At 28.9% G+C, this 27,728-nt stretch overlaps 1 protein-coding gene across 1 annotated transcript in view; it reads left to right on the forward strand.

The window, feature by feature from the left end:
* The first annotated feature begins 315 nt into the window (after window positions 1-315).
* Window positions 316-27,728, forward strand: part of LOC117170081 — a 44,996-nt gene continuing 17,583 nt past the window's right edge. Inside the window, exons 1-2 of the mRNA XM_033356604.1 lie at window positions 316-450; window positions 497-685. Of these exons, the coding sequence (XP_033212495.1) occupies window positions 316-450; window positions 497-685 (324 nt within the window). The remainder of the gene's footprint in view (window positions 451-496; window positions 686-27,728) is intronic.

Here is a 27,728-nt window from a genome sequence, read left to right on the forward strand (position 1 = left end):
GATAGTTTGACAAATTTCGTGATTTCGAACATAAATCTGCAGGGAAACCAGTTTTTAAATTTTCGAATTAAAATTTTAGTAATTGAGATTTGTTACTTTTGGAAATTCAATTTTTTTGTGAACTAATAAACTTATAATTTAAAAATAATTTTAAAAAAGATTTTGGTTTCTTTCATTGTTAGATAATATATTTTGTTAATATTCTTTGTTGATGTAATTTATATAATTATAAATAATCTGGCGTTTACTATGCCTTATTTTCATACTTTTTCTGCTCATTTTTTTTTTGCTTTTTCGCGATTTTTGAATATACCAATGATCGGTGTTACTACAACGGCAATTTACGATTGGGCAAATGATCCTTCAGGAAAGCCTTCAAATCTTGCATTTTCACCTGGAGCTTTCACCAGTTTGCCAAATAAATTGAATTTTTTGGAACGCCTGCAGAATGTAATTTTCGTTCATATAGCCAAGTATAAATTTAATTATTATTCAGGTTTTGCAAAAAAAGTACATGGATGAGTATTTCGGACCAGGATATCTGAGCATTTATGAAATATCAACGGAATTTTCTTTGGTATTTGTGAATTCGCATTATAGTGTAAATGGAATAAAACCATTTATTCCGGGGATTTTGGAAGCTGATTGTTTACACGTAGAAGATAAAAAAGAAGATTTGGTACTGGTCAGTGTTATCGTATCAAAAAATCTATATTTTTGCACTTCTTTCGGAAATAAATTATAAAGAAGAAAATTCTACAATTTTCTACCTTAATTCAAGTTTTCATAAGATTCGAGTAGTTTATAGAAATATATTGCAATTTAGAGAAAAGAATTTCCACAGTCTTATCTTTAACTAAAGCAAAAAAAACTTAAAAAATGTTCAGGAGTTCCTGAGATATGATTGAAAATGTGCAAGCATATCTACGTCGAGTTCCCGGGTGACAGTGGTGATTGCTAACTGGAACTTTACGAAACGCTTGGACATTTCTAATTATATCTCGTATTTAGTTTAAGATTTTCGTAGTTTTCTGGTGTTCAATTCAAGATAAGATTTTCAAATTATGTTTTAAAAATTTCAGTTTTTCATCACAACTAACTTAAGGCATATGATAAGTGGAAGTTGAAGTCCAAAATCCAAAAAAAAATTCATTTTTTCTCTAAACTTCTCATGTGAAATAATTTCCGACGGTAGTGTAAATATAAATGTAATATAAATTATATTATAATTTATTTTTGGCAGTTATATTTCATAAAGTAAAGATATTTTTTAATCATAATAAAACTATCTTGCAGCATCTAAAAAAATGGTTGGATGGAAGTAAAGATTGATGCATATACGTAACTTTTGGATCAATGGTAAAAATTGAAACTTTTCCCAAAGAAACTCTAGAAGATTTTTATTCTAATTTTAAAAATATAGCGCCGGTGCGTGTTTTAATTAAAATTGCTAGGCTGGAAGAATTGCTGCCGGGACTGCCGGAAAATGTAAAAACTTATCATTGGCTACCACAGATTCAAATTTTAAGTAAGTACCAGGTCTAATTTTTGCAAAGAAGACTATTGAAAATTTTGGAACAGTTTTTCGGAGTCATATATTTTTCTAATTTAAAAAAAAATAATTAAAAATAATTGTTTTATTATTTTAGATCACTAAAATATTAAGGCCTTTGTAACACACGGATGATTAATGGGAACCCTCGAATCGATTGATTGTGAACGAAAAAGAGAAAATCTGTTTTTTTTTCAGACTATAAAAGTTTTTACATTTACATGAAGCATTCTTTAACAGTGTATCATTAATTTAAGCCAGGAAACATTAAAAAATATGTATTGGTTCTTGAGATATAAATAAAGATGTCTAAGCGCTGCTCTCGATTTTAGCCGGCTTAAGCCACTATTGGCTCTCAAAACTTGGATAATTTTATTTATATATACAAAACCCGAATAGATTATTTAATATGTCTTGACTTATATTAAAGAAAATATTTTAAAGAATGGGTACTTTAAATTTGAAAGTTTCAGCTTTATTTCTGTCAGAGTTATCGTCTTTCAAAGTTATCAGTATTTTTTGTTTCATTCGCATTATTTGTTTTTAAATTATCCTAAATAAAAGATTTTATCCTCTCTTATTTTTACTAAGAGAAGGGTTTCAATAAAAAAATTTTTTTTCTTCAGATATAATAGCGAAAGGACATCAAAACTTTATTACGACAGAATTATGATTCTTAAAGACCCAGGCGTTTTTTGGACAGAATATGCCTTAAGACATGGAAATGTGCTGAGTTCATCAGCTACAGATTTAAAATGGTATCAAGTCCAGTTATTTGATGTTTATGGTTTTATATGATTTACTACTCTATCATTACTTCACGTAGCATTATTTATTATTAGAGTTTTCCTTAAGATAATTTTCTGTGCAAAAAAAAGAAGATTAAGATGGACTCTTATCAATGAAAAGAAAGTAGTGGATGAGGAAAAATAGGACTGATTGTGTTATTAATCTACATTTTTGTTGTTGCTCGTATTCCAAAAATATTCCCCAGAATAAAGATTCTTTGCCTCAAAGAAAATTTATTTGCTTAAAAAAAATCATTGGCTTTCAGTCAAAGAAAAGTTTATCTTGACACTTGGAAATATCTGGCTAAAGCATTGATCAGGGCTGAATGGTAGCATGGCGAAAGTCTTGCTCTTGTCCGTTTCCCATGCCTACGACACGCTAAAAACAAATGAATATTCCTGAGTACATGTAAGTGTCAGAAAAAATTAGCCTGTGTTAAAAATGAAAATCTTTGGTTTGCCAGTAACCGACACGTATCTCAATGGTAAGTTCACTACCCGGGTGCACCGGGTCGCGCACCAGGTAGTTCGGCACGTATTCCACGAGAACTTTTTAAGAATTTAAATTGTGCCCATTGCCAAAATCACTACCATTAGAGAGTGGCGATCCGGGTGAATCTAGTCGCGCACTCTAGCTCAGCACGTATTCCACAATAACTTTTTCAACATTTAGCCAGTCCCAACAGCCAAAATGACTCAAAATTGTGAGTCGAAGATCCGCGTGAATAATGGAAACAATTCAAAATGTTCAGTTGACGACCCGGGTCTGTCAAGTCGCGCCCCAGATGGCTTAGCACGTATTCTTCGAGAACTTTTTTAAAATTTAGATTATTCTTACAGCCAAAATTATTAAAAATGGTGAGTAGACAGTACGAGTGCAGCTGATCAAGCACCAGGTAGTTTAATATCTATTCTACGAGAACTTTTAAAAACTTTAGACTTTGTGAATAATGAAAACAATTCCAAATGTTCAGTTGACCACCCAGGTCTCCTAGGTCTCGCCCAAGGTAGTTTAGCACGTATTCTGCTTAAGCTTTTTAAAAATTTAGATTGTTCTAACAGCCAAAATTACTAAAAATTGTAAGGTGACAATCCGGATGCACTAGATCGATTACCAGGTAGCACATTGCGTATTCTAGGAGAACTTTTTGGAAATTTAAATTTTCTGAATAATGAAAAGTATTCCAAATGGTCAGTCAAGGACTCTGGTGCACCAGTTCGACACCCAGATTAACACGTATTATAGCACGTATTCTACGCGAAAATTTTCAATATATAGATTGCTCCAACAGCCACAATTACTCAAAATTGTGAGTTGACGATCTGTGTGAACTGGATCACGCACTAGTTAGTTTAATACGTATTCTACTAGAACTTTTCAAACATGTAAATTTGTGTAATTAAACAAATAATTCCAAATGATGATTCGACGACCCGGGTGTTCCAGTTCGAGCCCCAGGTTTTTCAGCAAGTATTCTACGGAAATCTTCCAAGAATTTGAATAGTGGAACCTGTCAAAATAACAACCAATGGTGAGCCTACGATCTGGGTGAACCGGGCTGTCGTAGAATACGTATGAAACTACCCGATGCTCAATCCGGTGCGCCTGGATCGTAGACTGACAATTTTTAGTTATTTTGGTTTTGGAACTAATAACATTTTTTTAATTCTTGTAGAATACGCGCTGAGCTACCTGATGCGCGATGAGCACATCAAGCACCAGGTAGTTTAATATCTATTCTACGAGAACTTTTAAAAACTTTAGATTTTGTGAATAATGAAAACAATTCCAAATGTTCAGTTGACCACCCAGGTCTCCTAGATCTCGCCCCAGGTAGTTTAGCACGTATTCTGCGTAAACTTTTAAAAAATTTAGATTGTTCTAACAACCAAAATTACTAAAATTGTAAGGTGACAATCCGGATGCACTAGATCGAGTACCAGGTAGCACATTGCGTATTCTAGGAGAACTTTTTGGAAATTTAAATTTTCTGAATAATGAAAAGTATTCCAAATGGTCAGTCAAGGACCCTGGTGCACCAGTTCAACCCCCAGATTAGCACGTATTCTAGCACGTATTCTACGTGAAGTTTTTCAATATATAGATTGCTCCAACAGCCACAATTACTCAAAACTGTGAGTCGACGATCTGTGTGAACTGGATCACGCACTAGTTTGTTTAATACGTATTCTACTAGAACTTTTCAAACATGTAAATTTGTGTAATTAACGAAAATAATTCCAAATGATGATTCGACGACCCGGGTGTTTCAGTTCGAGCCCCAGGTTTTTCAGCAAGTATTCTACGGAAATCTTCCAAGAATTTGAATAGTGGAAACTGTCAAAATAACAACCAATGGTGAGCCTAAGATCTGGGTGAACCGGGCTGTCGTAGAATACGTATGAAACTACCCGATGCTCAATCCGGTGCGCCTGCATCGTAGACTGACAATTTTTAGTTATTTTGGTTTTGGAACAAATAACATTTTTTTAATTCTTGTAGAATACGTGCTGAGCTACCTCATGCGCGATCCGGTTCCCTCTTGTCGTCTACTCATTATTTGGCATTGTTTTCGTTATCCACAATATTTAGATTTTTCCAAAGTTCTCGTAAAATACACATTAAACTACCTTGTGCTCAACTCGGTGCACGTAAATCGTCAACTCACCATTGGTAGTTATTTTGGCAGTCAGCAAAATTAAAAATTTTTTTAAGTTCTCGTAGAATACGCATTATACTACCTGGTGCTCGATCTGGTGCACCCGGGTCGTCGAATCACAATTTTTAGTAATTTTAGCTGTTTGAACAATTTAAATTTTGAAAAAGTTCTTGTAGAATACGTGCTTAACTACCTAGTGCACAATTCGATTTACCCGGATAGTCCATTCTCTAATGGTAGTTATTTTGTCATTTAGCACAATTTAAATTCTTAGAAACTTATCGTAGAATACATGCTAAACTACCTGGTGCGCGACCCGGTGCACCCGGGTAGTGAACTTACGATTTAAAGACGTGTCGGCTATTGGCAAAGATTTTCATTTTTAACGCAGGCTAATTTTCTCGTGCACTTACATGTTCTTAAGAATATTAATTTTTGTTTAGCGTGTCCTAAGCATGGAAAACGGACAAGAGCAAGGCTTGCGTAATGCTGCCATTTAGCCGTGACCCATGCTTTAGTCAGATATTTCCAAGTTTCTTGCCATGCTCTAGCCATGCAAACTTTTTTAACGCGGGAATGTATAGTCATAAACTGTCTAAGTAATGCATATTTATAACATGTGAAATTGACATTTCCTAATAAACCATCAAACTGACGTATACTAATAAACTGTCAAGCGAACGCTTATTTATAAAATGTCAATCTGACGTACACTAATGAACTGTCATACTAACTCATGTTAATAAACCGTCCAACTAATGCACACTTATAAACAATCAATCCGGTATTTCCTAATGAATTGTCAAACTCACGTATACTGATAAACTGTCCAACTACCGTATACTAATAAACTATCTAATGAATGCAAACTTATAAAATAAACTGTCATAATGTCGTATACTAATAAACTGTCAAAACTTACATATGCAAATGAACTGTCAATCTAAGATATTTATAAAAGGTAAAACTAACTTTCCACAATAAACCGTTAAACTGAGGTATACTAATAAACTGTCATGCTGATTTATACTAGTAAACTGTCCAACTAACGCTTGCTCATGAACTGTCAAACTTACTTTTCCTAATAGACTGTTAAACTAACGTACATTTATAAAATGTCAAACTGACGTCTGCTAATAAATTGTCCAATTGACTAATGCAAACTTATAAAATAAACTGTCGTACTGACGTGTAATAATAAACGGTTTAAACTGACATATACAAATGAACTGTGAAACTTTTTCTCATAATCTGTCAAATTAACGCATAATAAGAAACTTGGAAACTGAAATATACTGATAAACTGTCAAAATAACGCATACCTGTAAACTGTCAAACTGACATTTTCTAATAAACTGTCAAATTGAAACATCCTGATTAACTGTCAAGCTGGATGGTAGAAAAAAATTAAGAGGCCAAAGAATGAAAGAGCTTGATAATTATTATGTAGAATTTTAAAGTTTCCCTCAATTTATTAAAATGCGTATATCTGTCAAACCGTCGTTTAATGATAAAGCGTCAAACTGAAGTGTAATAATAAACTGTGAGACTGAAGTTTATTAATTAACTATGAAACTGGGTGGTAGAAATTAAATCAATGTACAATTAAATTAATAAATTCGAAGATTATTATATAGAACGTTAAGGTTTGTCTCAATTTATAAACATAAGTTCAAATTGCATTAAACATCTGAATGCAAGTTTCTGTTGATCAACTTCCAATCTGATGTATACTATTAAACTGTCAAAATGACAGTAAAAGACTGTTAGGAAAAAAATCAATAGACAAAGAAATGAATGAATTGGACGATTATCACATCTAATTTTAAAGACTCCCTAAATTTTGTCAAAAGGATTTTAAATTTAATTCAAAAATATTCCTTTCAGGTTCTGTTGCTAAATATTTAAATTGACGTATATTATTGAACTATAAACTGTTCGGAAAAAAAATAAATAGGAAAAAGAAGGAATGAATTTTAAGATTGAATCTATAATTTTAAAGTTTCTCTTGGTTTAGAAAAAGAATTTCAAATGAAATTTGAGAATCTGGAACTAAGATTTTGTTGGTGATTATAGATGCAATAATGGTGATAATTCAGTAGGGAAAACAGTGGAATATCTGAATATTTTAGAGTCTGTAGGTGCATCCAGTGAAAACGCAGGAGCTGAATAGAGAAAAGAAGGAATTCAGACTGTGAGGATCGAGTAATGGTATATCGACTTCATTTGAATTCCACACGCCTCGTCCCAATATAAAAACTCAAATTAAATCTGGACAGTTCCACTGCAGAGACTGCTATATTATTCCAAAGTACCTGGCCCGCTGCAAATGACGGTTGCTAAATTTATAGCAAAAAAAAAGTAAAAACAAAGATAAAGCCGACACGCCCTCTAAACTTCATCGATATTGAATCTACTTATTATAAAGAATAACTAGAACCCTAAATAATAGAGTGGGTAGAAAATAAAAAATTCTGGATTATAAAATCGATACTAATAGAAAAAGTAGCGTATTGGGATCCTAAAAAAGTTTTAAACATTTCCTGTTTGCAAAAATCTTAAGTTTTTTTTAGTTCAATTTTTAATGAAAAAAATATTTTCTACAAAAACAGATTACCTTCGAACCCGCAAAGACAGATTTCCGACCATAAAAACAATATTTTTTAACCGAAAAGTTCCATTAACAACCAGATAGTTATATTTCTAAGCCAAGAAGATGAATTTTTTGTTAGGTAGTTTATTTTTCTACAAAAATGTCCCTTTATAGACAAGAAAGATGACTTTCTCGCATAAAAGATGCATTTTTTACACAATAAAAAATTCTTTTAATCAGTTGTAATAAGAAACAAACAAATAAAACTTTCAACAAAATAATAAATTGAAAAAAGTCAACTAGTTAAATTCTATAAAAAATAAGAATTTTTTATTTAACCGCAAACTTTTTCAACCCATAAAGGATAAATTTCTTATAAAAATGGAACGGGTAATTTTTCTTTTAAAAAAATTTTTTTAAACAAAAAAAATTATGACTATTCAACAAAAAGCTGATTTTTTAACAACCGAAATACATCTATAATTGAAAAAATGAATTCTTAATGAAGCTGATAAATGCGCTTCTAACAAAGACAATTTTTCAACAAAATACAATAATTTAAAATAAAATTGTTGCATTTTAAGCCAAAAAGACCAATTATTTACAAAATAGTTAAATTTTTCACCAGAGATTATGATTTTTCAATAAAAAACTTAATTTTGTACAATATAATTGAATTTTTATAAAATTATATTATTTTCTAACCAAACAGTTAACTTTTCAATAAAAAATCATGAAAATTTTTCGGTGCCTGTCTGCCTGTCTGTATGTCTGTCTGCTGTTTATAAAATGAAGGTTAAGTTCATGAAACAGATATTTCCAATTAAAATAAAAAAATGTAGATAATTTTCAAATTTTTCAACAATTTTTTTTTGTATTTTAGAAATGTTGGTCAAAGGTGCTCATAGGTGGGTAGAAGAGTAGCATATTTTCCAAATAAAAATTTTTAATTTAGATGAAAATTTAAAAAGTTCTATACTTTTAAAAAATTTGAAAATTTTTTAAAAATAGAAAAAAATATTTTCTTAATTGATCTCAAAATTTTATTCAAAAGTTTCACTAGATACCAAATATGTTTTAAAACTATCCCAGCCGAATTTTTCGATTAGACAAAAATTTTTTAAGTTAGATGTTTTTCAAAATTTTAGACAAATTTTTAAATTCTCATTAATGAGAGTGTAATGTAATCGTTCAAATTTGCAATCTCTGACTTTTAACGGATCTCTACGTTTGGGCACTCTTAGATGGGTAGAAGGCTTTCAAATTATCTCAATAAAATTTTCAATTTCAATGAAAATTAGAAAAATTTTATTTTTTTGAAAATTTTTTTAATGTTCCGAAAAATAAAAAAAAAAATTCTGATAAAATAGGAAATTTTATTTAAATTCTTCACTAGATATCAATTACATTCAGAAACTATCTCATTTTAAATTTTTGGATTAAACAAAACATTTAAAAAGTTTAGTTTTTTCAAAATTTGAAGAAGAAAAATTGTATTAGTTTTAAAATTTATTGTCAAATATTCTGGTAAATGGCAACAAGAGTTTCAAATTATCATAATGACATTTTTCAAAACTATCATCATGAAATTTCTTAATCAAACAAAAGTTCCAAAAGTTGGATCATTTTCAAAAATATGCAATTTTGGTTTTTAAGACATCCATTATTTTAAAGCGTTGTTTTTAGTAGCTTTTAACAGAATTTACAAATTATCTTGATAAAGTTTTTTAATTGGAGACAAATTATCGAGTGCGAAGCGCAAGCTTCGTAATGAGAATGTAATCGTTAAAGCTGTAGGTGCTTTGCGAACCTCCTTTAATAACAAAAAGAATCATATTTCAGTTACAATTTACGGCTGTGATTCCTCAGAAGTTTAAATTACAGTTTTCAATTTAGATTATAATAATTATAATATTTAAAGAAAACGTAGTTAAATTGTATAGTTTTTACCTGTAAAGGATAAATTTGCAATAAGACAAGAAATGGGTAAATTTTTTTGGTTAGAAATTTTTTTTTCGTAAGCAGGAATTTTTAAAACAAAATTAATTGGATTTTTACCTACAAAAGTTGAATGTTTAACCTAGAAATTAAATTGTTGACCTTAAGCCAACAAAATTATTAAATTTTAAAGCCAAAAAGCTGAATTTTCTGCAAAACAGTTAAATTTTCAACCAAAAAATATGATTTTTCAATCAAAAAGTTAAGTTCCTTCCAAATAGTTAAACTGTCATAAAAATAGTTCAATTGTTAACAAAAAAGTTAATTTTTAACACGAAATATTTCGATTTTCAACTGAAATGATGAATCTTCAACACAAATAAACGAATTTTTCAAAAAGTAGTTTAAGTTTTAACCAAATAGTTAATTTTTCAACCTATAAAGAATATACTTGCAATCAAAAATAAAATATTTACATTTTCGAATAAAAAAATAAATCTTTAAGAGAGCATATTCAGTATCTACCAAAAAAGACGAATTTTTAACAAAACACATCCACTATCAATTAAATTATTGAACCAAAAGACGAATTATCTACAATGCAGTTGTTCTTTTAACCAGAAAATATTATTTTTCAACAGAAAGGTGAATTTTCTACCGAATAGTTTAGATTTCATAATCACTGTTAAATTTTCATTGAAATCGTTGCAAAAGCAGATTAACTTTCAACTATAGATACATTTTCAACCAAAAAGGAAAAATTTTTAACTACAATGAAGGATTTAAAAAATTCTTTTTTAAGAGATGGTTTCAACATTTAACAACAAATGTATTTTTTTAACGAAAAAGGTTAATTTGATAAAAATTTTATTTTTGACTTAAATCATTTGCTCTCTCTCTCTCTCTCTGCATTTCATGTATTTGGAATATCGATAACAAATATATGATTTTGAAGGAATTTGTATTTCAGAAAGGTATACCGTTCTCCCAGAGTACAAATACGGTTTCCGTGACTAAGGTCTATTTATCCGCTTAATGCCCAATACGCCACCAGCCATACAAACAACTTTTTACTGGCGTAATTGCAGTTTCGCTGCTAAGAAACAAATGGTCTTTTCTTCAGAATTTATTAGCCATTTTTCTTTAACACATAATTAAGTATGAAAAAAGGTGAAAAAATCTATTTTTTCTCTTTCTATTTAGAGTATTAATTTCAAGACGGACACGAAACGAAATTTACCCTATTTAAAATATGTCTGCATAACTATATTTGTCTCCTAAGAACTTCTGCAAAAAGTATGTACATATAAATTTAGAACTTTAATAAAAATTACTTGTATATTACTGTGAATCTAAATTCCCGTTCATTTCTTTCAATCTCTTCTTCTTTTTTTTTAATCTTATCCTTACTGTCCACGTCCATATTTTTCTACCTCTCTGCCAATCTAAATTTGTGTCTATCTTTTCCAATCCCCTCTTATCTAAATTATCCTATCCTTTATCTATCTAGTAAATTTTTTCCTATATCTCTGTCAATCTATATTTCGATCTATCTTTTTCAATCTCTTTTCCATCTCATCCCATAATAAATATATTAAAGTCTATCTTTTTTTATCCATTTGTCATTCTAAATCCAATTCTTTATTTAAATACTGTATTTTCTATCTTAGCCTATTCTTTATCTATCCACGTCAAATTCTCTGTAAATTTGAATTTCCATCTATCTTTTACAATCTCTTCTTCTTTATTAGACAATTTTTTAAAATGTGGACCTGTTCATAAAGTTAAATAAGAAGTCGTTATATTTTTATTCTTCTTTATCTCTTCTTTATCTCATCCTATCCTTTATTTATCCACGTAAATTTTTTTCTTTCTTCATCTCTTTTTATCTCTCTTTTTATTTGTTTTAATCACCTCTTTTCTATCTTATCCTACCCTTTATCTATCCCGGTCAATTTTTTTCTGCCTGTCTGTCAATCTATATTTCCGTATCTCTTTTTCAATCTCCTCTTCTCTATATCATCCCATACTACATCTTGTTCTACCTTTTTCTATGTTTTTGTCAACCGAAATGCACGTCTTTATTTTTTAATACTATATTTTCTGTCTCAAGCTTTTCTTCATCTACCTACCTTAATATTTTTCTAAATTTTTTCTAAAGCAAATTCCCGTCTATTATTTCAATTTCTTCTTCTTTTCACTACATGAAAAAAAATTCTTGAGGCGAACGATTGAATCGAGAATATATTAAAGTCAAAGAAAGTGTCCGCTTAGATTAGGTAAAACGTTTAGTTAGAAGAGTGAAAGATTTAGTTACTTTATGTGAATTGTTCTCGTAAATCAGTAATTTGGACACAATTGCTAAGTTGTAGAGTTTATTATTTTTGACAGAATATGTATAATTTTATTATCTTTAGATTAGGAAAAAATTTAGTCGTCATAGAAATATTTTAACTTACACTAGCCAATCTTTCGTCTGGTATCGCAAAAATGAATTTACCTGAAATCCGTATAATTCATTTGTAGGTGCATCATAAACTCTATTTAATATTAACATGCGCACACATTTTAAGTGGTAAAAAGCTTATCCTGGTATATGGAATACCCCTGGTATATGGAAAATGGTCGAGGATATTTATTCTCGCTGATCCAGGAATCTTTTTTAATTCCTTCGTTCGTTTTCAGGTAAATGTTTAGCTATAATAAGGAATAATATCCCTGTCACAGCTCAATTTTTTACAGTGTACTAGATGGCTGATGGTTAAAGTAACTAACAAGTGAAATATGTCTTCAGCAGTAGAGGCCCGGCAAACTGTTTTCTTAACTTCGACATAGTTGTCGACTAAGGTAAAATAATCAATTTTAAGTTAGGGGTATATAAGGATGGAAGTCATATTGTATTTCAGCTATGTTTTCAAAGTCATATCAATTCTAAAAAAACATTCTCTAACTTTTATTTGGACTTCCGAAATTAGAGTATAGAAAATGATAAGCATACTCGATCGCGGAAGGTAGAAAAAAGAGACAATTCAAATTATATTAAAGAGGCAGAATGGAAGTAAAAAAAAACGATAAGGGTCTTTGGTTACAAGAGGCAGAAAGAGGAGATTGAAAAATATTGAAATTCGTTGAAGATACATAGACTAAGAGAAAAAAATGTGAAAACGAGTTATTTATTTATTTATTTATTTGATGGAAAGTTTTGACAAATTTGAAGGAAATTCAATACATTTTAGATTCTAAAGACTTTATAAGGGTTTTCAAGGGATTTACGAAAATTTTGGAATTTTAAGGAATCTCAAAAAATTTCAAGTAATTAAAAAAATTTTATATAACTTTCTAGAATTGTAGAAGCTTTCAATATATTTCTAATAAGCTTTATCGAATTTTTAGAAATAGGTTTAATTTGCAAACATATCATTAGGTTGTAACGGATTTAAAAGGATTTTAATAAATTAAACTTGTTCCATTTATTTAAAAATTTAACTATTTGGGTAATAATTTATTTTCAGAATTTATGTATGTTGCTTAAATTCGTATTTTTTCGTTAAATTCTGATGGTTTCAAATTCTTTTTTTTTGTATATTAAAAAATAGTTTCTTTGAACCGGAAATTAAGCGTTTTCATTCTTAGTTGAAAATTGATATTTTTTGGTTGAAAATTAAACTATTTTGTTGAAAATTTATCTTCTTGAATTTAAAATTAGCTTTCTTGTTAAAGCTTCATGTTATGGGGTTTATAAGTCAATTGCTTCTAGCTTGAAAACTTAGGTTTTTTTTTGAAATTAGTTTATTTGAGTAAAAATTAAATTTTGTTTGTTTTGTTTGTTGTAAACTTGTTTTTTCCAGTTGAAAATTGATCTGTTTTGTTAAAAATTAATATATTTTATTAAAAATTCGTCTTCATTTGTAAAGAATGTATCTAGTTTCTTAAAGACATCTTATTCATTGGAGAGTTCAACCGTTATGTTGAGCATATCTTCTTTTGGATTTAAAATTCATCTCTGATGTCTAAAAAGTCATATTTCCAGTTTGAAAGTTCAACTATTAGGTTGAAAATTATCAACACAAAAGTATCTAGTGAGATGATTTCTTTCTATTAATGACCTTGATTTCTAGCTAAATTTTGGCCTCTTCTGCCCCACTCTGCTGCTGTCAGTTAGACCAATGACCTTCAACCTTCGGCCTATGATCCCTCGCCTTTGACCAACGACCCTTGAATTTATCTCCATCCCTCGAACCTGCTTTCCTTTATCATGTCTAATTCAGAACCTTCGAGAGTCGCCTTAGTGTCCCTTGTGATCGAATAATGATGGCCTCCTTAGAGTGTTCCCGTCGAACAATGTAGAGGGAAACTTCGCATTTATGCCTGCACCGTCTCAATAGCAAAGTTGGAGTTTGTGGTACAGTTCCCATAGTGATGCAATCTACTCATGCAATGGCAGAAGCGGAAGTTTCAATGAGTCTGTCGTCGAATGCCGAAAAGAGATGAGGAAATAGCGGTCTGAAAAGTTTGCTCACCTCTGGTCCATCCGTCTCGCTGGATGTTTCTTTTGAGAGGCTGGGTAAACCGGTATATGTTTTCAGAACTCGTTTCCTCTCAATCAGCCACTTTGTGAGCCACCTACCAGCATCCTTCGTCCCTTCGTCCCTTCGATTCCGCATCAGAATCCTCCACAGGCTTCCTTATACCTTATACGCCTACATCTTCTCATTTCATTCGACCCCGAATATCCACCCCAGCATATCTCGTGACCCGTTCCCGTTCTACTTTAGTACTCTTACTATCACTGCTACATTTATCAAACAGGAGTAGTATTCCGATCACATCCTGCCTGGCATACATCTTCACTTTTATAGACACCAGAAGCAACAGCAGTGGATTCTTATGGATATGGGTTTTACATTATTATCTTTTAGCAATATTGGAAGCTGGAAAGACTGCGTTGCCAATTAATATCAAAATGTAAAAGAAGATTACCATAATGAACATTGAAAATATAAATTATTTTTGGAACATCAATAAATCTATTGTTTTAAAAATCAAAAGCAAAATGCCATGTCTAAAAGTATTACATTGGGACCCCATGAAGTCTACCGAATCTGGAATTGATCGATTTATATATATGGGTAACACGAATAGTTTCAAGAGCTGGGGCTATTGGGACGATCGCCCCTTAATTTTTTGTTTGAAAATTGGACCCTCCTAATCATCAAAACTTATTTTTAGGTTCCTTTTCTGAAATTATAAACTACATAAACCCCTCTGTTATAGTTCGTCAATTGTTGACCCTCCCACCACCAAATCACTTATCTAACGTAATGGCTAGACCACCCAAAAATACCGTAAGAAAATATGGAGTTTAATTTTCAAACAAGCAGCTGTGAATTTTCAAGCAGATTCATCAAAAACGTAGAATTTTGAAGTCAAACAGAATTAATTTTCAACTGAAAAGATTAATTTTCTACTATATAAAACGAATTCTTTACAAAATACATAAATTTTAAACCGTAAAGTGAAATTTTTGAAATTTAAATGGTATAATAACATTTTCAATCTAAAAGATAAATTTTCAACAAACCAGATAAGTTTTCTACAAAAAAAAGCGTATTCTAATCAAAATAAATAAATTTTTAACTAAGTAGTTTCTATTTCAATTAAGGCTATATTTTGACCAAAGAATAACAATTTTCAAACGAATAGTTGATTGTTCAAATTAGAGAAGTCAACTTAAAATGTAACAGTTCGATTTTTATTTAAAATACTTATTATTTATTAAAAAAAGCAAATCATCTACAAAATAGTTTAATTTTATACGAAACTATATAATTTTCGAGACATAAGACAAGTTTTTTAAATAAAAGTTCATGGTCATTTAAAAAATTATGTTTGAAGTTAATAAGTTATTTTTTTAACCAAACAGAAATTTGCAACAAAATACATCAATTTTTACACCAAAAAGGTGAAATTTCAACCAAAAAGGTTTTTTTATTAAAAACGAACTCTAAAAAAGAAGGAAATAAAAATCTAACCAAATAGTTGGATTTTTAAACAAGAATATTAATTTTCCACAAAAAGAAAAGCATTTTTAACAAATTACATAACTTTTCAACCGAGTAGTTGAGTTTTTAAACTTGAATGATCAACTGTTTACCACAAATGGAATTTTTTAATCAAAAATTAAAATTTTTTAAATAACAAAATAAATATTAAATCAAAAAAGAAATAGTTTAATTTTTAGTTGAAAAAATTCATTTAAAATACCAAAAAGTTGAACAAAATAAATTTTTAATAAAAAATGACATACTTAAATATCCATTTAAAAAAATTAATTTTTAATGAAAAATAAAAAGAATTTTAGGTACAATTTTCTACCTAGTTGGTGAATTTTCAAGGATAATGGGCAAATTTTGTATACGAAACGGTTGAATTTTTAACCAGAAAATATATTTTTTTAAACAGAAGAGTTCATTTTTAACAAACTGATTACATTCAGTTTAAAAAAATATATTTTCCATAAATAGAGAACTTCATCAAAGTAGTTTAATATTCGACCAAAGAAATGAATTTTCTACTAGAATAATAAGTTATCAACCAAAAAATGAATTTTTAAGAAAATAGTTCAACTTTCAACAATGGTGTTGATATGAACCTAAAAAAATTTATCTTTAAAAAATATAGAAGTTGATGTTTCGACAAGAAAGATTTTCATTTTAAATACTAAACAATAAAATGTAACTAAAAAAGATGAGTTTTTAGCAAAATATTTGAATTCTTAGTCTGAACAGTATCATATCTAACTAAATAGTTTCAGTTTTAACAAAAAAAAAAATATTTTCTACTAAAACAAGACGAATTTTCAACGAATTGGATACATTTCAAACGAAATAGTAGAACTTTTAGTCTAAAAATGATCAGCTCTTTTCCCAAGATAAGATAAATAAAATTTTAATTAAAAAAGAATAATTTTTAATTTAGAAAAACGAATTTTGTACAAAACTGTCGAATATTTAAACCAGAAAATAGGAATTTTTTAAACACAAAACTTTAATTCTCTACTAGATTGTTTAACTTTCAAGTGTAAATGATGAATTTTCGACTTAAAAAAATGAATTTCAAACCAAAATTGTACGGTTTCAAATTAATTCTACGTTGTTTTAATTAATTTTCACGATATTAAAATATTTCAATCGATTGTAAAGGGTTTCAACAAATTTCTAGAGAACTTTAGAGCATTTGTTAATTATTACTGTAAAGTTTCCAAACATTTCAAGCAATTTAAAAGAATTTCGAACGATTTTTACAAATTTCATGGGATTTCTAAAAAACTTTAGGTGAATAATTGAATTAGTTCTTTCTTCAATGGATTTCAAATAATGTCTGCAAATTTATAACTATCTAAAAGATTAAAAAATTATAAAGTGATTTAAAAGCGGTTTAAAGATTTTAACGGCTTTCTACATATTTAAAAACTTTCAGTAGGTTAAAAAATATTTTAAAAAGAGGTGTTTAAAAAAATTTATTTATTCGAATTCTGATTATCTTGTAATATACCCTAACCGCAATTACTGATCTTAAAGCAGCACCTATTTACCACCATGTTAGATCCATCTTCTCTTCTTTATTTTCAGAGATAAACAATCCTGATTTTCTAAGTGATTTACAACTCATTCACAAAATCAGAGGGATTAATTGTTTATTAAAACTCCATTTTTTGTTGCTCATGAATATTCCATTCTTTTTTTTAAAAAAGGCTACTCCATACCTTCCAAGTCTCCAAATGTAGCTCCGGCGCCTTTAAAGGAGGAGTGCAGGTTTCCATGTTGATAAGATTCGATGGAAGACTTTTAGGAATTAGAACGAAAATTCCCTGAGCTAGGTTCAGATGTTTTAGCATCCTTTGAATTAGAGAGGAAAGTGGAAATTTTTGAACTAGGACGCAATTCCACTCTTTACTGAAGGCTTTCACAAACGTCGATTTCTGATAGATGTTGATTGTGCGGTTGCCATCAAGTCTATTTGTAGAACTTCACATTCTTTGAAAAGCCGGCCTGTTACTCTCGTCGACAAAAGCGAATACTTTAGAGCAGTGAACCTTTAAGTGAAGATCTAGTTTTAAAGTCACTGTCTTGTTGTATTTTATGTGCCAGTTTTTCTAATTCAAATTCTATTGGCTATTCACCAGCTTGTTTTCCAACTATACTCCCCAACCTATTTTAAATGTATCTTTTGTTAAATGCAGAGTAGGCGTCAAAATGGTTAGTTCTCTGTTCTCTCTATGAGATAGTTTTGTCTTTATTCTCTTAAAGAAGTTAATAAAAAATGATCTCATGAAGGGGGGTTTCTCGAATGGTCTGTAATATACCCTTTTCTGTACATAAAATCTGAATCCCAGATTTTGATCAACCTTTTGATATAATTTCGCAATTGACCCCCTTGATCAGTTGTGCTAGTCAGAAGCGAGCACTTCTGGATTTGTTGTCATCTGACGGCTTGGATTCGCTTCGAGTTTTTTTCTAATTTGTTTTTCTCATTCCTATTTAATTTTCTTGCTCCTAAGTTCTTTTTCCACTTTGTAGCGCATATCCTATTCGTAAACTATATCTCCTTTCGAGTTCTCTGGAATTGCATGAGTGCCAATTCCATACAACCACTTCATCATTCATGATTATCCTGCGAAACAGAGAAATTTGCATCATATTCACGTAATCTCACAACACAGATTGAAGACAATAGTTTACTGTTACCTGGAAATCGCTTCATTCAAAACGTAACTTCTCACCGTGAAATTCTAGTTGCCACCACACTATCTGGTAAAACGGTGAAGCGAATCACTAAAGCAGTATGGATTCCTTCTGCGGCAGGGTTTCAGCCTGAAAATAGTTTTCCTCCGAGAAGGTAAACTAATACTCGAGGCAAAGCTTCATTAGTTAATAATGTAAACACAAGTCACGAGGGAGAAACGAGAAAGGTCCTCAAAGAAAGGAAACATTATCCGACAATCTTTTTATAACACGAGAGCTTCCTTTATAAAGAATTTATCATCTGCAATTGTCACTGACGTAGAATTCAATATTCTGTTGCAAAAATCCTGCATTTTTTCCATATATTAAAAAATGTTCAAGAGTATTGTGTCGTTGTAATCGGTGCTAATTGACATACCTATTCCCCAAAATTATTTCTTATTTAGGGATATCTGTATATCCATCACTTTTTCTAAAATGCTGTTTTTCTTACTCATCTGCTAATTACTGTTCAAAATAGTTTGCAGAATGTTACTGGAAAGACTCCTCCTGTCAGGTCTAATCGTTTAGACCAATTAGCCTAACTTCTTTCGTAATAAAAAAATTGGAAAGGTTAGTTAATTTCTGTACAAAGTAGGAAATATTAGGATAAGTCCCTTTATAGTAATCAGTTTTCCTCTGCCTGACTAAAATGGTTTTACTTCGTTTACAAGATTAAAGTGCTGGTCTTTGAATGTCAATTGTCAGGAAAAATGAAAAATTGATTGGAAAAACGTCAGGGTATCTGAAAAATAAAGTTTGATATGCATACACAAATTGTTTGCATGAAAAGCAGCTAACAAAATTGGTGCAGCTTTTCCGAGTTTCAGTTGCAATTCCAGTATCAAGATCTGGGTAATTGTTAAATAAAAGGTAGATTAGTTTGGAATAACGTTTCGTTTAGGACCATTCCGAGAAGTTTGACACTCCTGTGTAACGGCATCTGCGTTCTCAGTTTTCAGAGAAACTATAGGTAGACCAAAGAGAGACTATGTTGCAGTGTGAAAGCGAATTCTCTACATATATATATCTATGAAATTTCGAGTGAGGAAGCTGGCTTTTCCCTTTTCACTGGAACCTCGTCAAAATACGGAATATCAAGTAGCAACCGCTATAGGTATACAGGTAATGCCAATTCCACACACCCCTATCATGCCCTCTAAAACTTGCAGCTTAGTAGTTTGATAGTAGGGGATGCTGTTCCGAAAGGTATATAGGAAGTTACTTTTTAAATTTATTCGCGCCCTGACGCGACGGTGACGAAAGTTTATCGAAATTAATGTATTCTGTCTGCATTCGGCTTCCGAACTTCACTTTTCTTTAGGGTAAATTATACTTCAAAAGTTTGTTGAAACTAAAGAGGACGTTTTGGGATAGTTATGTTTAAAAGACTCGCATTTTTTATTTTTATAAAGCTCGTACAAAAAAAAAGTAAATTACGACTATAGATTTTGTGTACTGAACGCAGAGCCGACAGTCCAAAATGCTCGAATTACCACAAAAATAAAGGAATAATAGGGGAATCAATTCATTAAATAAAATTTTATTTTTATGAGCAAATTTTTAAATAAAAAAGATTAAAGTTCAATAATAAACAGTTTCATTTACAGCGCACAATATAATTTTTCAAGGACAAAAGACGATTTTTCCAGAAATTAGTTAAATTTTCAACAAAGAAAGATAAATTTTCAATCCAACAGGACGCATTTTCAACGAAACAGCTTAATTTTTGTCCAAAAAGGATGAATTCAACAAAATAACTACATTTTTATTAAAATGCTAAAATGTTTAACAAAGCAGATATATATTTAACCAAACAATTTAAATTTTAAGGTAGGATGAAGATAAACTTTTAAACAAATAGTCGAATTTTAACACACAACAAATTAAACTTCTATTAAATCAAGTTGGGTTTTCAATCAAATAGATGTATTTTCAAGCCCAAAAGTAGAAGTTTAAACAAAGCAGTTGATTTTTTACCGAGAGTAGTAAATTAAAAAAAAAGAGATCTTCAACAAAACTGTGGCATTTTTTATCAAATAGTTGAATTTTCAAATGAAGCTGTGCAGCTCAAAACAAACTGAATTTTTGACAAAATAGCTCAACTTTCACTCAAGTAGTTGAATCTATATTTATTAAAATAATAAAATTGTTTATCAAAAGTTTAATTTTCTACTAAAAAGATTGAGCTGCTATCAAAATATGAATTTTAAATAAGATTCCTAAATTTTCCAAAAAATGTCTAAATTTGCAACAAAAGAGATAAATCTTTAAGAAAAGTATTTTTTTAAAAATTAGTTTAACTTTTAACCGAGTAGTTTAATTTTTAAGAAGAAAGCGAAGTTTCTTCCAGATAGTTAAATTTTTCAATAAATAGTTGAATTTCCAACCAAATAATTGAATTTTCAAAACAAAAGATGATTTTATTAGACAACAGTTTATGTTTTTTCCAAAAAGTAGGATTTTAATTTAAACAGTTAATTTGGAACCAAAAAAGGTGAGTGTTCAACTTTCATTTTCTAACAAAAATGACTAACAAAACGTAAGAATTATCAGCCAAAAGAGATAACTATTCTCAGAAAAAACATAAATTTTTTATCAAATTGTTTAACAAAATACATGAATTATCAACCAAGTAGTTAAATTTTTAACTTATTTTGAGCCAAAGCAGTGCAGATAAAAAAATTACTTTAACAAGATATAATAAATTATAATAATTCTAATTTTCAATTGAAAATGATGAATTGTTGGCCAAAAATTACGAATTTTTCATAAAACAATTGAATTTTTAAGTGAAAAGTTTAATTATCAACAAAATACTCGAGTATTTTAACCAAAAATTATATTTTAACAAAATAATTCAAGTTTCAAGGTAAGTAATCTATGGTTGAATCTTTAATCAAGAAGATTAACTTTGTACTAAAAATACGAAATTTGAACAAAAAAGGACAATTTAAGGAAGAATGTGAAATATTTAAAAACCTAAAATAAAGCGAAAATGTATGAGCATAATATTTAGATACTTTCCTTGCGAAATGAAATCATTACTTTTCTTTTTCCTAGCATTTCCAACCAATTTTATCCAAATTTATATTTTCAATATGTAATTTAATATTTTTCAATTCCTTTTATAATTTCACATCAGAGGATTCTCAAGTTCTCAAATAAAAGCATTAAAGTTTTAAGCAGCTTAAATCCCATAATCTTCCAGGATAATAGAATTCTAAGTGTATTTATTAATTTTAAAAGAGGCAAGGTTGATGCATTTCTAAATTAAAAAGCATTATTTATTCTCCAAAAATGATTCCGTTTGAAATGATAATAACAAAGGTCACACATTTGTAAAAGATTTCTTAATAATGAAATTCATTAAATTTTAAATTTCACATACTTTTTGAATAAATTTTTGTTTTAAGATAAATTTTTTTAATAATAAAATTTAACATTTTCCTTGGTATTCATATAAAGAATTTATGCTGAAAGTGTTCTGCAACCTGATTTAATAGTATAAGTACTGAAGGTATTCTGAACTACTAAGAAATTGAATTTTTTCAATAAAAAGTGCACCATCATGAAAAAATGCATGGATCAAAATTTGACAAGATAACTGCTAAATAACTATTTTTGGACATTAAAATTAGATAAAAATATCTCATTTTAGACATAGAAACTGAAATAACTCTGGATATAATAAATCAAATAAAATTTTCAGAGGTATATCAGTAGATATTTATCTGGTAAATTTATCTTTAAATTTGTGGATGATTCGATGGAATATTCTAGACCACAGTTCGACTTAACTAGTATAAAATCTAATTGTGGACATAAAAACTAAAATAACTCTAGAAATAATAAATTAATCAAAAATTTCTGATTAATATCACTTGATCTTTATGTAGAAAATTTATTATAAAATTCTTAAATAAATTACTTAAACATTTTAGGCTGCAGGCCAAATGAATCGCGAAGTTATCTATTTTTGGACATAAAAACCGAAATAACTCTGGAAATAATAAATGAATTAAAATTTTCTAAAGAACATCACTGGACCTTCATCTAGTTAATTGACCCAACAAATTTTTTATATTTCTTCGCAAAAGATAATGATTGAATATTTATTAAAATATACTGTCTATGGTGCTTTACCCCACCTTCTCCTATTGGACACCTTTAAAAAAAATTTTTCTCAAACCAGTACTCTAGAAGGACAATTGTATTCATCCGAGATATCATAATTCTTATTCATTTGATAGCCCGTTTTTCTATTAGACTCTATCAACTTTATTAAATCATTGATCATAATAGTGCCTCAAATGAGATTTGGATTAGAAGGATAGAGTAGATAGAGCTAATGTGTTAGAATGTCATAGTTTCTAAAGCAGACTGAACTAAACTCGCTTAACTGCAGTTCCTACTCATCGCTTTCGTCCACTTGATTAAATCTTGTCAAGTGAACTCAAAATTCTCATTCGACCATGTTCAGAGGAAGAAGGTTATATACATATATTAATACGAGTACAGAAATTTATTTGTTAAATCTTCTTCAGTTTGATAAATTAAGTTTTAACCAAAGGAAGAAACAAATTGAAAAAAAAGAGTCAAATTTTCAAAAAAGATGAAATTTCATCTAAAATTTAGAATCTTTAAACAAAAAATAACTTTTTTAACAAAATACCTAAACTTTTAACTAAATAAGTTAAATTTTTATCAAGCATTTAAAAGTTGAATTTTCAGTTAAAAAAATTAATTTTTTACTAAGTAAATAAATTTTAAATAAAATACTTACACTTTCAAATAAAAAAAAGATCAATTTTAAACCGAAAATTATTTTTTAGCATACACTTGATTTTTTTACCAAGTACATAAATTTTCAACCCAAGAAGATTAGTTAGTACCAAAAAAGATTAATTTTCAACAAAGCACATGAATTTTTATTTGAAAAAATTTACCTCATAACCAAATAGTGGAAGTCTTAACTCAAATGAAATTATATACATATCCACAGAAAAAACTTTGATTTTCACCAATTTGTTCAGTTTTTAACCAGGTTGTTGAATTTTCTACCAAGGTCATGAGTTTTTTACCCGAAAAAAAATGGTTTAACAAAATCCATAAATTTTCTTCCACATAGTAGAGTTTTTGATAAAAAAGATAAAATTTTATCAAAAATGGAATAGTCAAATTTTAATTTGAAAAGAATAGCTTTGAATAAAAAATAGAAACATATTGTGAACAAAAATTGACGAAAATAGTTTAATTCTTAAACAAAAGGATGAATTTTCAAGCAAAAAGATTAATTTCATACCAATAGAGATGAATTTTCAACATACCAGTACTTTTTAGCCAATAGTTCAATATTAAAAAAATGAATTTTTAACAAAAATGAAATAGTTGAATTTTCAGTTTGAAAAATAAATTTTCCACAAAGTAATTAATTTTTTGGCATAAATATTTTCATCCAACATAAAAAATCTTCAACCAGAAAATTAAATTTTGACAGAGTAGTTCAACTTTCAACCATCTATTTTGATTAGCATCTAACAAAGGTATATTTTTGGCAAAAAATGGAACAGATGTATTTTAACTTGAAAATTAATTTTCTACAAAGAAAAATGAATTTTCAACAATATAGCAAAAATTAGAACGAAGAAAGTCAATATATTACCAAGAACTTGAGTTTCAAATCAAAGAGACAAAAAATACAACAAAATTGAAAAAAGGTAATAATATTGTTCAAATTCCTAGAAAGTAGATGAATTTATCAGCGAAAAGTAAAATTTGAAAACAAAAATAGAATAGGTAAATTTTCAGTTACGAAAATTAATTTTCAACAAAAAAAAGAAGAAGCAAATCTTCAGCAAAATAGTTAAATACTATTTAGATTACATATATAAACTATTCCAAATTTTCTGGATGACCCTGAATTACAAGTATGTAGAATAATTGGATTTTCTGATTTGATCAAAATTATCTGGATTTCAAGTAGATTCTTCTGCATAAAAACTGGATGACTCCAGATTGGAAATGGATTACAAGTGGATTAATATAATTAATCCTAATTATGTGTATTAAATGTGGATTACTCCGTTTTATATTAGATTACTCCCGCGATTATAATTTTATTACAAAAGAACTACATGGATTACCTGAATTACTCTAAAATATCTGAATTACAAATGTATTACTCTAGATTAAAACTGCATTACTCTTCATTAGAATAGGAAAATGAGTGTATGGTGTGGATTACATGAATTTCTCCGAATGGTATAAATTAAATGTGGATTGCTCTAGATTTTATTAGGTTACCCCTGATTAGAATTTTATTAAAAGTGGATTACAAGGATTACCTGAATTGCTTCGAATTACGTGGATTATATGTGAATCACTCTGATTTATGTTCATTAGATTACACTAGCTTAAAATTGAATTTTCAGAGGATTACGTGGATTACCTGAATTACTCCGAATCAACTGGATTACAACTAGATTTTTATTGAAAGTGGGTTACAAATTAATAGAATTAGATTACAAGTGGATTACCTGGATTACATTAATTACCTCGAGTTATCAGAATCACAAGTCAATTACGCTGGATTACAATTGGATCAGATATGGATTACTCCAGATTAAAATTGGATTACAAATAAACTTCTTGAATTCCATGAATTCTTCCAAATCATCTGAATCACACGTGGATTACCCTAGTTTAAAACTAGATTAATCCAGATAAGTATTGGATTATATGTCGATTACTTAGATCATCGGAATTATTTGTATTACAAGTGCAATACCTTGGATTAGATTTGGATTACAACCATATTTCTGTAGTTAGAATTATATTTTGCCAGGAAATTACTCCAGACTTCCACTTTATGACTCCAGTTAGAATGGGATTACAAATAAATTACTTATATTACCTCGATTATTTAAATTGTAAGTACATAACCTGAATTACAACTGGTTTACAACTAGATTACTCCAGTTATAATTGTATTACAAATAGATTACCCCAGATCATAACTAGTTTACTCCAGATTAGAATTAGATTACAAGTGGATGACTGGCGACTACTATTGTGTGGTCATCTTTTTCTAGATTGAGAATTGAACTATTTAGTTGTATTTGTAGTAAATTTTATAATAAGTTTTACAGGTATTATATACCGAATTTTGCAGCTATTTTATCACCTGAGATACAAGAAAAATATCTCCTTAAAATGTAGAATTGCTGATAAAAAATGAAGATTAGAGAAATTTGAGCAATTTGAGTTTTTAACATCTGTTCCGAAGTCCACAAGATTGGAAGAAACTAGTCAATTTAGCTCGTCAAACAGCATGGAGAGAATCTCAATCAGAAGAACCTTCAGGCAGGCGTTAAGTCCGTCTTTTGAAAGGAATTGAATGCTTCTTAGTAAAGTCTTATCGATCTTGATGAAAAAGCTCGGGATTCGTTGTAGATTAAATTCTATCTAGGAATTGTCCAATCTGTTGAAGCAGAAGTGACTGTCTTAAAAGATTTCTCAGCCACTTACTTCAATATTAAAGTTTCTGAATGAGAGAGCAGAAATACGTGGTAACATTCTCAATCCCCTTTCATCTGAAGCTGAAAACCTCCTCGGAAGAACGATACATCTCACTTCTCTCCTTTCATCAACTTTAAATAAGGTATTTTTATATTGACTCGAGAGGACAGACTTCGAGAAAAAGATCTAAGAAATTATTAATCAGTTTGTTCATTTTTCTAAGAATAGTGAAGTGCGCTGACTTTGTGAAGCTCTTCGCGTTGAGTGATTGCTAGATATATATTTTTTTAATTGTCTAAAAGGTAAAATCTTATTCAAATTTTTCAAACAATTTATTATTGTTTGTAGGAATTTTCTCTTAGATTAGAATGAGAAAGTCGCCGATTTTTCTGAATTGTTCTAATTATTTTCTCTTTTTTCCCCAGACCGAGGTAATAGTTAATGCAATTTAGCCAAACTAATTCCTGAAACAAATGATTATTTTCAACTATCTTCTTTTATTGCAATGCTAGATAATTACGGTCTTTTCTAAAATTTTAACTTTTAGTACATTTTGTACTTAAAAGTGAGCTAATATTCAGCGCAATGTAATAAATATAATTTTTTAAACAAATTTTTGTTGCTTATAGCTATCTTTTCTTATACTAATGTTAGATAGTTACAGTTCTTCTAAAATTTCAAACTTTGTTTTTGCTTTTAAATCAGAGCGAGGTTATAATTGCATTGTGATAAGAGAAATTGTTTACACAAACTATTATTATTAATAACTATCTTCTCTTCGATAACTGGTAGACAGTTGCGCTTTTTTCTATAATGTTCAATTTTGCTTAAAATTTTAGTTATGAGTTAGGTTTTGCGAGTTTTTGGCGCTAATTATGATTTTCTTGAATTTAAAAAAAATACGCAATGCTCATAATACAAAAATACTACTTTCTGATAAGGAACAGTTATTTATATGAATTGTTTGAACAATTTAATATTGTTTTTATCAATTTAAAAGATAAGTTTACAACTATGGTGAATTTTTAACCAAATGTAGTTTAACTTTCACAGCAAAAAATTCTTTTGCAACCAAATAATTGAATTTGCAATTAAATAGTTGAATTTTCAATAAAAAGTACGAATTTTTTTAAAAGAGTCAAATTTTCAATTGGAATAGTTTTAAATATTTTTAGTACAATCGTAGAATTTTCAACAAAATTAATTTTTATCTTAACAGTTACATTTTTAGCAAACAAAAATTGATGAATTTTTAAATCAAAAATAATATAAAATCGTGAATAATTTTATTTTTATGTTTATTTTATAATTTATTTTATTTTCTAAATCGTATTCATAAAAAACCATCATGGTCTCTGATAAAAAAATCAAAAACTTCTTTTTTTCCTAGGCTTGTCTTTTCGTCCTTATAAGATTTTTTGTATAAAAAGTCTTTAAGAGATTAATGAAATGGAATCGCCGTATCTAAAAAAGTAAGAAGGTAATAAGGCGAGGTAGGATAATTCATTTTCAAACTTTCTAACCATTTATTAAAGGAAAATTAATGTAATCAAAAGTTCTTTCTGCAAAGTGATAATTTAACTAATTTAACGGACATAAAGAGGCAGAAATTAAATTAAACTTCACTCATTTTTCACGCATCTTTAATTTTTTTATACAAAGTAAGCTCTGAGATATCAAACCTTTGCATTTCATTCTCTTTATAAACTTTAGATCAAAATTTAGATAAATTTTCAGCAAAAAAAAAGAATAATTTCTCATTAAAAGAAAAGAATTTAAAAAAAAATGTTTAAGTTTCAACCACAGGGATAAAGTTTCGGTTAAAAAATTTTATTTACTATTAAATTAATAGTTAAATTTTCAAATATGAATATAAAAGTTTTTATGTCAACA

Source organism: Belonocnema kinseyi, chromosome 3, assembly GCF_010883055.1.
Source record: "Belonocnema kinseyi isolate 2016_QV_RU_SX_M_011 chromosome 3, B_treatae_v1, whole genome shotgun sequence".
In the NCBI taxonomy this organism is placed as follows: domain Eukaryota; kingdom Metazoa; phylum Arthropoda; class Insecta; order Hymenoptera; family Cynipidae; genus Belonocnema; species Belonocnema kinseyi.